The 13,733-nt window shown below is 41.4% G+C and overlaps 1 protein-coding gene across 9 annotated transcripts in view; it reads left to right on the top strand.

The window, feature by feature from the left end:
• LOC129326929 (uncharacterized) overlaps positions 1-13,733 on the top strand; it is a 228,339-nt gene that overhangs the window by 42,571 nt on the left and 172,035 nt on the right. For all 9 annotated transcript variants that reach the window (XR_008596770.1, XM_054975299.1, XM_054975290.1 and 6 more), the window contains exons 5-7: positions 2,039-2,091; positions 11,006-11,762; positions 12,577-12,737. Coding sequence is in view for 8 of the 9 variants with exons in the window: in XM_054975299.1 (XP_054831274.1) it covers positions 2,039-2,091; positions 11,006-11,762; positions 12,577-12,737 (971 nt within the window). In the remaining variant the exon portion in view is untranslated. The remainder of the gene's footprint in view (positions 1-2,038; positions 2,092-11,005; positions 11,763-12,576; positions 12,738-13,733) is intronic.

Genomic DNA, 13,733 nt, shown 5'->3' with positions numbered 1-13,733 from the left:
TTTGGCTTTGTGTTTTATATTTGACAAATAATTGTAGGTGGGATTTATTAATTATTTGCATTATTTATATTCTATCTCTACTATTAAATGGAATTTGTCACTTATGAACACTGTATTACACCTTAATAACCGCAACAACATTTGATTTATATACCGCCCTTCAGGCCAACTTAATGCCACATTCAGAGCAGTTTACAAAGTGTGTTATCATTATCCTCATGATGACAATCATCCTGTGAGGAAGGTGGGGCTGAGAGAGCTCTGAGAGAGCTGTAACTGACCCAAGGTCACCCAGCTGGCTTCAAGAGGAGGAATGGAGAATTAAACCCAGTTCTCCATATTAGCCACTACACCAGACTGGCTCTCTATATTACTGTATATTCTATACAAATATTTAAAAGTTGGAGTCACAATTTAATGAGGTTTCATGTTCTTTAAATACCCCATTTGTTTTGGATTCCCACAGTCTGTAATGGAACAATTTAGCTAGTTTCATAATTGCAAGTGCATAATGAATATAACTTGGTAAACTGTTCTTTGTTTCAAACATTATATAATATAGTCTTCTCATGGATATTTTTTAAAAACTTGAAAAGTAGGATCTAATTGCCAAAACCAATAATCTGCATTGTAAGGCTCAATAATGTGATGGTGTTTAAGTTTCTGGGTGTGATTGATGTTGATTGATATTATTGATATTGATGTTGACTGATGCTGGTGTGATGTCACAGCATGTTCATAACCAATAGAGCAGTCAGCAACATAATGATTGCAAACATTCTTTTTTGAGGGAACAAAAAGGTCAGAGAAGGAAGCATTTCACAGGCCTCTAAAGATAAGATAACTTGTGTGCCTTTAAAACACAAACAAGATCAATATGCTTTAATGCTTGAAAGCTCATATCCTGAAAATCTAGTTGGTCTTTAAGGTGCTACTGGACCCGAATCTTGCTCTTCTACTACAGACCAACACTGTCTGTAAGTGACTGATGTTCATGTACCATGACTAAGGGAATCACAAATTTCATGCCATGATCTAACAAAGAACAGTGATGAATGCTGAAAATTATTCTCTTTATTTAAGTGTATTTTTCTTGGATTGAAGTACTTGCATGGGAAGCTTAACCTGCAAAGCACAGCTTCTGATCTCAATCGCCTTGCCCTCTTCACCATTTGAAGAACTATTCCCAAAGTTTGGCATAGGTTTAAAAGCAGGCTTGCAATGAAATGTGAGAAGCATGAGTCCAGAGAATAAGCTGTGTGCGCGTTATCTATGCATGGAAAGATAATTCTTACTTTCATACAGGGGTACCAAAAATTATTCCAGATGGTGATTCTCCATGTGGGGTCTGTGAAAAAAAATTAATTTCTTATTTTGCAGAAGTCTGTGGCTGCATGGAGAGCCAACAGACCATAGCCTGTTGGCCCTTTGTACTGGCACAGAGGTGCTCCATGTGACAGGGAGGATCCAAGGGGTATGCTGATCTTAAATATTTTGGCCTTTGTGTAGATCATCATGCAGAATATTTTTGTAAGCTTTGGGAAGGGGGGGATTAACACTTAATTTGGCCTCCAGACCACAGAATTCTAGCAGCAGGGTGAAAGTAAGCTGATCCTAATGAGTGCCAATAAGAAAGACCTTGAAGTGGTACTTCCTCTTTTTCTGCTTCAAGTCCTCCCATGCCCAAGGGAGAGAATACTGATGAGAAATTTTGGCTACTTTCACCTCTGTCTAGCAAGGAGGGCACAGCTTGAGTAGCCATATCAGTCGAACCTATGCACAAGGCCACAGATACTCCCTTACTAAGCAAAAGAATTTTGCTAAACTAGAACATCCAAAAGAATTTCATAACCTGCAGGCAGAACAATCGGCACCAGATAAATCCCTTTTGATTTGAATCTAGGTCAGCTTTCTGGAAACTGTGTCATGCAGTCATTTGTAAGCAAGAATAAATCAATTGCTTCACAGCTGCTTTACAGAAAAGAATGTTGCTTGTGCGACATCCAGAATTTATTAACACTTGAATATATTTTTGCAGGAACGTCTTATATTCCTGAAGATGATATGGCATCTCTGGCGTTGTCTATAAAGGTCAGTCCCACCATAATATAATACTGTCCTTCCACTCTTTGTCCCCCACCCCCATAACTGAAATTTATCTTTGTAAAAATTAACAGTTTATTCACACTGATGGAGAGCCATAAGTAATCTATGAAGTGTTTAGCAATGTGTGATATTTTCAGAAATTATATAAATGTACACTGCAGTGATATAAATAACTGTATTTGAGATTATATGTTGATTAAGGAATCAGAATAAAATGTGTCTTCTACTCATGATGGTTCTGAATGCCACGTACCCCTGGACTAAGCTCTGTCAAAGACTAGCTCCCTCATCAACCCAACAGAATAGTGGCAGTACTTAAAGCAAAGAGGACAACAGGCAGGGATAGGCCAGGAAGGTAGGAAATATTGGGGGATAGTTAGAAATTGTAGCAAAGTCACAGTCAGGAAAGCATGGAATCACATGTGGTGAAACACTTGCCGAGCCAGTATATTGCAACGGATTGAAGCTGGTTCTCCACCTGATTTCTTATAGTAACAAAAGAAAACATAGAAATCTAATTTAAATAACAATATTTCCTATTACAAGTGGCCAGTAGAGATGGGCACGAACAAGAAAAAAAATGAACCATTAACCGTTCATTTCACGAACCACAAACCATGAACTTTCACGAACCTGCCCCTGGTTTGTGAACTGGTTCATTTGGTTCGTGAAAATGGCACATCCAGGTCAGAAAATCATCACTTCCGGGTCAGCAGAAGGTCTGCAGGAAGTCCATCCCCTGTTGCCTAGGAAACTGATTTATTGGCACCAGGATGTCTGCAGTCACGAACCAAAAAACGAACCAAACGAACCAGCCTAAAGTTCATGGCGGTTCATCAGAAATGGGATCTGAAAAACCACAGTTCATGAACCATGAACCGGCCTGGTTTGTGCTTAATTTTGGTTCGTATTTCAGTTTGTGCCCATCTCTAGTGACCAGCTAATCTGGCTGCATGTGAGCAGGAGTGCGGGTATGCCTCTTGGCACACTTGCTCAGGAGAGCTCTGCAGAAAGCATCTTGCTTCTTGCAAGATCAACAGGAAAAAGAGAAAAAAGCACAGACAGAGAAGGCAGTCAGATAGTTTCCAGATCAGACTAAGATGAGCATTGCACAAATACCCAGTATTTGTGCCCAGATATGCTGAGTCATTTATATTTTAAAAGCAACTTGTATGAAGAAGCAAAGGGATACCTGGGAGTTTCCAGGAATAACAGAAGAAGGAATTTTATTGCAAGCAGTAGTATGGGATTGACTGTCCAGGATCACCTGATTTTTAGAACTGGAGAATTTGCATCTGTGACATTTATATTCCAACTTGAATTTCCAGAATTTTTTTGCTCCAGCAAGCAATCCGATGGTTTCGCTCTTCATGACCTGAATGGGTTCTGCTCCATGCGCCATGATGCTAGGTTTATAGCCCTTAATCTATTATAAATGCCCACAAATTGCCAGGAAAGATTTAAGGCAAGAAAGAAACTGAGAGTACTTCTTGTTATTAAGGACAAGTAGGAGAAGAGGAAACGATTCCTTTTTCCATTTTCTTTCACCTGCCCCAGCTCTTCAGAGTGTTTGAAGTTGCTCTGTCACTTCCATTGCATCTTTTTCTTGATCATTTAAAAAATTGACTTCAACGCTACTTCTCTGATCCCAGATCTGCAGATTTGAGATGCATTTCTAAGACACACTTTCCTGCAGTAAGCAACATTGAAGAGACCTGAGTGGGGTTCTGAGTAGACCTGCTAAGGATTACTGTCTTAAATTTACATTAGACATGAATCTTGAAAACCTTCAATATTTCCCTTCATAAATAATCTGATCTATCTAAATACAGAAAAGAAAGGCAAAGGCTGTGGTACGGCTGCCAGGATTCGGTATTTGCTGTGAAATTTTGACATTCTGTTGTGAGCCATGTTGATATGCCAATCATCGTATCAGTCAAAGAGCACTGATAACAATTCAAACTATTTCACTGGCCTGTGCTAGTGACGCACATAGATCATGTGCAAGATGAAAAATGTGTACATTGAAGAAGAGCATATAGGACAGTAGTCTTGATGAACTGATTAGTAGCACATCCATTTTGAAAACAGGCAAGAATGAAACTGAAGCTGAAGTATAACTTCTTTAACACATTACATCTGATGCACGGGCCCTGCCATAAAATAAAACCTCTTTGGCACAGCTTCCAATTTTGCAGTAACTGTTACATCACAAAGGTGGTATATGAATGAGGCCCCTCTTTTGATTTTAAGGAATCTCTCCAAAATATGTTTTTTTCCTGTCATATTTGTTTCCATGTTAAATTTATATGCATAATAAAATAGCCACTTCCAATATTCAAGTTTTGCCAGTCTTACAAACAATGATATACAATTCTTTTGTTATTCACAATTCATCAAGTTGAAAATGATACACAACTGTAAGCCGTAGTTTGCTGTACTGATCCAAACTGATTCACATAGAACATTAATCCTCCAGGCATTCTGTGGAAAGGCTGTGTGTCTGAATGAATATCTAGGCCTCTTTGTAATGGCCATGCATGCAGAAATACCAGTGCTTTTGACTGGTCCCTCTTGATACATTCTTCTTGCCTTATGGTGGTTCAAAAATTATCAAGGACAAAAAGCTTTGCTAGGTATGCTTATTCTTCAGCTGTGTAACAAGTCAGAGCTCAGGTTGCCAACCCCAAGATGGGGCTCGGAGACCTCCTAGAATTACAACTGAGCTCCAGATTATAGCGATCAGTTCCCCTACAGAAAATGGCTGCTTTGGAGGTTGGACTCTATGGCATTATACCATACTGAGCCCGCCTCCCCCAACCCACCTTCGCCAGGCTCTGTCCCCAAATCTCTAGAAATTTCCCCACCCAGAGTTGGCAATATTAGCAGAGGCCTGCAGAATTTAATACAAGAGTGTGTTTTTGGTGCCTGACTTATCCTTTGAGGATGTGCAGAGTGCTTTCCCCTTGCACCTAAATAATACCAGCAAATCTCCACTTGTTTGGGTCACAAAGGAAAGAAATTCAGGTTAGAAAGAATAGTGTAAGGCCTTGTCACCTTTCATTGTACAAAGCAGTTGGTGTGGAGCAGAAGGTTTCATTGTGTTTCTATAGTAGGCCTACTTGTTAAAAGCAATGGGCTAGAGCTCTAAAGAAAATGAATACCTAGATGCCTAATCTATATCAGGCTTAATACACGTTTATGCGGCTGACATTTTCAGCTTCCCACATCACCACGGCAAGGCAACTTATCTTGGCTTGGACAAATTGCTCTCTGTCATTTTTGGAATTTGTGCATCTTCAGAGTGAAGGCTGCTGAACTGAGCCAGGACCCATCAAATTCCTTTCCACCTCCGAGGTTATAGTGACCCTATTGAAGACTGAACTTTGCCATGCCAAGAAGAGATTCATTCACTGACTGGCTCGGTGTTTGGTTAAGTTTCCTTTCTTTGCAGTCTCCCCCTACCCTGATTTTCAGGACAGCGAGACAATCGGCAGAAGAACATTTTTATAAACACTCTTTTCCAGACACTCATTCATGTGTGGAAAATAGTTGTTAAGAGGACATACCAGACCCACACCTTTTGCCGTGCTGAAAGAGCAGCTTGTTTCTCTCCTCAAAGCATGTGATCTACGTTCACATAGTTTACAGGTTGCTGCTGGAACACCCTCTCCCTTGTACCATTTGCTTTTGACTAGCAGTACTTCAGTGCATCTTGAACACTAAATGATCCAGTCATTCTACTCTCCTGGGAAGCCTGAAACAGCAACTTTGGACACTGGTACGCATTGCCTCTTGTACCAGCTTCCAACCACCTGGTCCCAATTGCTCATGAAGAAAGAAAAGGTTGTAGCCAGCTACCCCCTTTTAAGAACTATGGACTCTGTTACCAGCAATCAGGGATTCTGCCATCTGTGCCAGCCTCCCCATTTTGGACTATGAACTCTATTGTCAATGCCTGTCTCCTGAACCAGAGACCCTGCCATTTGTGCCTGTTTCCTGACTGTATGACCTATGGACTCTGTCACCCCTGCCTGCCCTCTGCCTCCCTGGATTAGGGACTCTCTCTCTCTTGCCCTAAGACCCGTTGCCACTGCCAGCACCAGGGTTTCTGGCCCCTGTGGCTACCTGATGCGCGTGCGCGTGCGCGCCACAGACTGCTTGATGATGTCATCACACAGCGCAAGCCGGGAGCATTGGCTGGCAGATGGCTGGGGTGGTGGGCGGAGGCTGCTCCATGCTCTGCATGCCGCCCCAGCAGCGGCTCATGACTGCTGCGCCCGGCTGGGGGCATGTGGCAGCATGGGGCTGGCTGGCTGCAGCAGCTGCGGCCCAGCCATGCCAGCTCCGCGGAGTGCACCTCCGCCCCCAACACCCCTCCGGTGCCATCGCACTCTGAGGCCACCGCCTACCTGGCCTCAATGGGCGCACCGGCCCTGCTAAACATGAACTTTACCTTGGGCATGGACCTAGCAGCTAGCAATGACACACAAGCAGGAGAATTCTCTGTGAAATGGACTAGGCGCCCCCTGGCCTGCCCTCCACAGGGAAGCCACCGCAGAACAGTCCTGGGTCCGCCATAATGCCCAGAGCAGCCTGCCAGTGAGCCCATGAACACAGAGAAGCAAACCAGAGGGCAGCCATGTTCTCAGGCAACAGGCAGTTACTATGGACAGTTCTCCTTGAGTCCATCATTTCCCCACCAGGCTCCTGTCACATTCTGAGGTCCTGCCTCACCCTGATATGCAGATCGCTGGCCACAGCCCTGGGACGGAAGAGATGTGCTGGCTGAACAAAACAGACAATGGATTCATATTGATGTGCCCATCAAGCACCAACATTTCAAGCTGATCCCATCAATACAACCCGGCTTCCTGTCAAATCTAATCAACCCGCCCTGCACTCCTTCCCTTCCTTTTGTCCCATCCCAAGGGTGTCACTGTCTCACAATCAGATCCTAAAGTGGCCCATCATATTCCTGATATGAGCCCATCATATCTCTTGTTAGCCCATTATATCTTTTGTTGAAAACATCCTGAGAACCAGTCCCAGGCCAGCCCCGCAGGGCTCCATCTCAGGACACATTTCGGCTATTTAAGCAGGCTCTGCGTGACACTAGGTGCTCGGTGCTAGGCGCCATGCCCAGTGCCCAGCACTGCACATGGCTGGGCGCTGCACCCCATCCCCAACCCAGATGGCACTGTACATCGCCCCCCAACCTCGCTGCTGGAATCTCTGCTCCTCACTGTGACCAGGTAATGTATTGCCTCTATTCCATCGATCTCAAGTGGGTTCCTGCTAATGCAAATGTCTCTGTAACTCTTTCCAACCTATATTTCTGAGTTCTTATATGTCTGCTGTATGTAAGTGCTATGTCAGGCATATGCCACACTTTTAGTAAACATTATTTATTTGAATATTAGCCTCCTCTTTCTTGTCTGAGTAATCTGATAGACTGACTCTGGTATAGTTGGTTAAAGATCCTTCTAGCTCAAGCTGAACTGCTTGCTAATTTCCCCATAAAATAGCAGTTCTGGTAACAAGGTAGCACTTCTAGAGTGGAAAACTGAGGGACCTGCCATGGTGAGGAGAGGAACGTGTCTGCATGTGGGAGGACTTGTCCCCTTCCCTCCTCCTCCCTCCCTCCTGCTATATGGTGTACTTGTGCCACTACTCAAGGTCTGCCTTTTTACTTCTAGAGGTTCAGATAGGGGTCTGTGTGGCTTCTCCCCACCCCCCGCCCCCCGCCTGTTATCTAACCATTCTTCCATGAATAGGCTAGAAACTCATGGCTTGGCAAGCCATGAGTTTCTAGCCTATTCATGGAAGAATGGTCAGGCACAAAGGTGAGAACTTTGAGCACATTCTGAAGGCTTTAAAGAGAATTTTTTTTTACTAAAATACAATCCTAAATTAATAGAGGACAAGTACATTGGAAAATGATATCAAAACACCGCAGGGTAATATAGAACTAAAAAAAGAATATAAAACATCTGAGACTAAGTTGTATATGTCAGGATCTAATATGTGTGTGGTACCTTGGTCAGAGTTACGCCATGTTTAATCTGTAGTTGCTAGCCTTTTTCTCCCTCCAGGTCCAGGTGTTGTTTTGACCGCATTTTCCATGGGAGAGAATACTCTTATCTGTTTCTACAGCCAGAGACCTTGACGGGCCGAGCCTTCCCACAGCCAAGTTGCCATCGCTATGGAAGATGGGGGGAAGGCTGGGAGTGAAGGGTTTGATGTATCACAAGTTTCGTTTTCTTTCTCATTCTCAACAATGCCTATGTTCAGCCAAGATCCTTTCCAGGCCTTGGAATATGGATAGTTGTATCAGAGCCTAGTCTTTCAATAAACCTTTTGAAACCAAGAAATTTGTGCTTCTTGCAGAAAGGGGAGACGAACTCTAGATAACAGGGATTCCATAGTCTGACATTATAGCCACTGGTGTTACCTTAGCATCCTGTCCTTGTACTGGACACAACCCCTCTGGAATATCAAAAAACAGAGGATGGTCAAAACAGACTTCACTCTTTCCCCTCCCTTGTTCCCTGGTCCTGGCTTGCGCACTTCTGCCAGTATGTCTGGGCCTTTTATTTTTGTTTATTTATGTCATTTATAACCAGCTTTTCTCACTCTAGGTGGATTATACAGTGTAAGATTAGTACTGTCAGTATCAAGGACATTTCCATAAACAATGCCATAGGGTAAATAAACACAAGTTTACAAAGACACAGCATTAGCAAGAATCCAATACAGAATTGAAGAAATGCTGAAACAGAACATAAGCAAGTCTAGGGCTGACATTAGACCACATGAAGCACAAGTAGCTCATAGGAGCACATATTTAAGACAACAGGTAGTACATAAGGTGGTGAAGTCTATGGTCCTTAACTCATTAGCTAAGCATCTGAGACCTGTCATAGCTGGGTGGATTTCCCTTTGCCCTATCATGAGTTTGAGAGTGAACCAGTGGATTACTGTCCACCTTTTTCTCCAATCAACTTAGGTTGCACTCTTTATAGCCCAATGGAGGTAATCCAAATAGTCATCAATTGCCTGGCAGTTGGAGAAATGGCTATCTCCATGCAGGAAACTCATCTCCTCTCAGCTGGCAATTTGAGCAGTTTATAGCCCTGCTCCTGTGAAAGAATATTTTTTCCTCAGATTGGGGCACTGCTCTGCCACAGAGCCCACCTGCCTGGCCATGGTATACAACCAGGCCTCTATACCTGCTATGCTGCTGCCTGATTTCTTCCTCAGTAGCCTAGAGGAAAAATTACACCAAAACATGAAGGATGACATATTGATAACACTGACATTCAAACGGCACTAACTTCTACTTTGGACTTGACTTGTGGCATGCTTAGGCTGGCTACCATACAATCCTATTTATATGTAATGAGTCTACATTTAATTCCAAATCCTAACCTGTTTTTTCTTTACTTCTAGATTTTTAGTGCAAAATGTAGCACCAGAGAATAGAGAGAGATTAGTATTATAATGTCCCTTAAAGTGCAACAAATATTTTACAGCTCCTTCTATCTCAAGAATTGTCATTTCCTTCTTCCATCAACTTTACTAAGAGTTTAAATTTTTATCATGGGCAAGAGAAAGCATTTGTGTATTATGAACAAATACCGAGAGCCAGTTTGGTGTAGTGGTTAAGAGCGCGAGCCAGGTTTGATTCCCCACTCCTCCACTTGAAGCCAGCTGGGTGACCTTGGGCTAGTCACAGTTCTCTGGCGCTCTCTCAGCCCCACCCATCTTACAGGGTGTTTTGTTGTGGGGATAATAATGACATACTTTGAAAACTATGTAAACTTAAGTTGTCCTGAAGGGTGGTATATAAATCGAATGTTATTATTATTACTATTATTACAAACATGCAAAACTCATCATGCACAAGGCTTTTAACTGATATCAGTACAAACATTAACACAATTAATGAATATGGCATTGTTGTGGCTATAAGAACATAACAGCAGCCACATTGTGTCAGAACAATGGTTCATCTGGTCAGAACAATGGTTCATCTTGTTTCCCATAGAATCCAATCAGATGCTGTTGGAAGGCCAACAAGCAGGGTGCAGAGGAAGGGATGGAGTATGAGGAAAGCATGTATTGAAAGTTAGGGGAAGTTTTCTGAAGACTTTCCAATAATCAGTTGTTCCAGTGTTTTGTAGCATGTTTGCTGTGATAGGAAAGTAATCACAATATCAGTTCTTAGTGGGAAACTGTCATATTTATCACTGCAATCCTATATAGAGTTACTCCAGTCTTTGATTTCACTGGGCTTAAATTGAAATAACTGCAGAGGATTGTAAGGCTGATCCAACTACCTGAAAGTGTGAGTAGCCTGGCAGTGGATTTGGGGTTAATATCAAAGGGCAGCAAGCTATCAATTATTTTATTATAATACTTCCCACTAATGAAGAATTACAATTTGGATTTTCTGCCTCAGCAATCAAAATGTTTTGTGCCATCCCTGGATATAGCCCAAAAGAACATATTCCTGTTTATTTCTATGGGTTTGTTTTAAGTAAGACATTTTGGTCTTGTCGCTCAGTTTTGCATTTTCTTTCACCTCTCAGCATCAAACCACCCATGAAGTTAGCTAACAGTGAGGTTGTTTATGATCTATGGCTAGGGCTCTTTATGATGTGCTTTCCTCTGCCAATTCTGAAAGAAGTTGGAATAAATGAGACTCTGCATTGTCCATTTTTATGCACATTATAACTCAATTCTTTTTTTAAAAAAAAATCTTGCGTACAATAGCTTGATAGCAACAACTTGGAATGAACCTGTAAGTTGTATTGGACCCATTAACTCTTCCAGTCCTAGTTTAAGATGAGATAGTTGAAGTATCTAATATGTGGCTGTGGGTTTTCTTTTTCAGCAACTTCTGTCTTTGGCTGCAGAAACAGACCTACTCCAACACATGAAAAGACTTGCTTCTTGTACTATGGTACATAAAACTCAGGACAAGCTTAGTGTGGAATTGCTCAAAGAGTTTTTGGAATATGCCTGTGGTCTTAAACTCCAACAGGAATGTTTTATAAAGAGTCCAAGTATCAGCAGGCTTGTGGAAGATGCTCCTTGGAGGTCCATCACGAATTTTTATGAACCTTTAAACGCACAACATATCCAGCCAGCAGAGAATTCAGCTGTTCTTTTGATGTTACTGAGAAGTTGCCAGCTCAAAGGACAAGATCCAAATGTTGTTTTAATGTTCCTTAAGAAATCTTTACTTAATAAATGCCCTGATGCAGAGGAAGTGATCCTAGACACTTCCACCAAAGAACAACCTATTGACAATGGCTGGTTTATTTGCCGAAGAGTATTTCTACCAAAACTTTTCCAGACATACTTAGAGAATAAAGGAGGGTTTGGACATTCCCATTTCACAGATATAAAAAATCCAAAGAAACAAGATACACAACAGAAAAAAAAGAAATGCATACCTGTTTTCAACTCCATAATGATGTTACCTAAACTTCTTCGTGAGGAAGAGGAAAAAATCCTTCTCCAATCTTTACAAAATATATCCAAGGAAGAAAGAATAGTGTTTCTCAAACAACATGGTCTGTTACAAGACAAACTCCATACTCCATTTATTCCAGGACTTAGTGAGAGACCTCGTGGTCTCTGGACAGGTAGCTTGCTTTTTACATTTTTAAAAAAATCCTGTTTATAATTTGATATGCAATGTATGGTATATATTTTCCATCTTACTTTCCCCCTAAATATCTACACAGCCACTTGGCAAAATTTGATGGGTTCAGTAAACCTCTTCTAAGTAAATGAAGCTTGAAACCATGTTAAATTCACCTTTGAAGTCCAAACCAACATTGCAAAATACTGTATAGTGAAACATGAAAGATACCACTAATATACTCATAGTGAATAAATATCAAATATAAGATAGAATTTCTGTTTCTGTCCTGGCAGTGAATAGAGGTCAGGTATGGTTGCTCAGAGGTATGAGAAAAGGTTGTCACTCCTATAACTTTAATCGGAACAGATATCAGAACATGAGCTGGGTAAAGTATCATTCTCACATTTCTCTCAGGGTAAGACAGTCACGATTTTCAGTCAATCAGTGCTATCTCCCAGTTGCACCTGCAGTGCATGTGGGCTTTCCATGTGCATGCTTTCATCACACGGAGAACTTGATTGGCATTTGGCCCAATGTTTTTACTGTTTTTAATTTGTTGTCAAACCGCCCTGAGCCCGTCTGACGGGGAGGGCGGTCTAAAAATGTAATTAAATAATAAATAAATAAAATAATGTTACAAGTGCCCACAATGTTACTCTCATAGCACTGAGGGAAAGCCGAGTTCTGTCCTTCATGGGCATGTCCACTATCAAAGGTAATTGTAGATAGATATGAAAATCCAGAGCAACTCCAATGCGTTATGAACATGCACTGCAAAATCCATATTTCTCTGTCTTGTGTCTTTTTTACAGAGCCGAAAGCCTTTAAAGTTCATCACAAGAAAGTCTTCACAAGGCCCACATCCCCTTTCTCAAATGACCGTTTGTACAACATTGGGTCTTTGAAGGCAAACTTTCAAGTGCAAAAAAGTGAAAAAGAGCTGACACAGTTTATGAAGATCCACTTCCCTCAGGTACAGGAATCTTCTCTGAGTTGGAAAGGGCTTTTCTATAAACTTAGATAGCAGATGTGTACTGTTTATTTTAATCTTTTAGAGATCATTCTTGCATTTCCATAAACCAATGTATATCTGCCAGCGTCAGATGCTGATATATAATCTTCCATAGAACCAACTTTTCACACTGTAGTTATGCAGCCCTCAGCTTCTATGTATTCGTTTACAGGATACATGGCAATATTTTTTTTCACATTGATTGTGTTATAATAACTGCAAGCATGACACAGAAAGAATTCTGAAAGTGTTCACATGCTCATTGCTGCCATCTTGAGCTTGCAGTATTTCCCTTTCAGGTTACCAACATCATATGCAGATTGATTTCAATGGGATTAGGATACAACCTATTCCCACTACTAAAGCCACTGGTAAATATACTCAAGGATAATCCCGGTGATTTTTGAGAATATACATTTTAATAAAATCTGGACACATTTTAAACACTGTCGTGGTAAAAGAAACCGTTGTCTACTTTTGATAAAGGTGGTGTTTTATACAAAGTGTATATGTGGATGCTGATGATACTTTCTAGATAGGAATATATTATTTGAGTACATTAGCAACAAGCAGGGTCAATCTTGGTCAGAATTTGAATGGGAGACCACCAAGAAAAGCCATGGTCATGATTTGCTATGCAGAGGCAGGCAATGGCAAACCACCTCTGAACATCTCTTGGTTTGAAAATGCCAGCAGGGATTGCCATAAGTCTGCTGCAACTTGATGCCATACATAAACACACACCAACATACTTACACAGTAATGGTAATCAATCATACATAAAGGAGTTCAAACTGAGTTTCTGAATACATGAGAGATTTACATTCTTTATTATTCCTGATAGCATTTGTGCTGATTTTTCAGTGTATTTGTAAACTAGAACCCTGCAATTGCCTCTAGCCCTACCTTTAGGGGGTTGAAGATAAAGTTGTCTTCCAGCTGCCAAAAGGTACATGC

The sequence above is a fragment of the Eublepharis macularius genome, chromosome 1, assembly GCF_028583425.1.
Source record: "Eublepharis macularius isolate TG4126 chromosome 1, MPM_Emac_v1.0, whole genome shotgun sequence".
In the NCBI taxonomy this organism is placed as follows: Eukaryota; Metazoa; Chordata; class Lepidosauria; order Squamata; family Eublepharidae; genus Eublepharis; species Eublepharis macularius.
The sequence above is the reverse complement of the archived record's forward strand: the minus strand, read 5'-3'. Positions and strand labels throughout refer to the sequence as shown.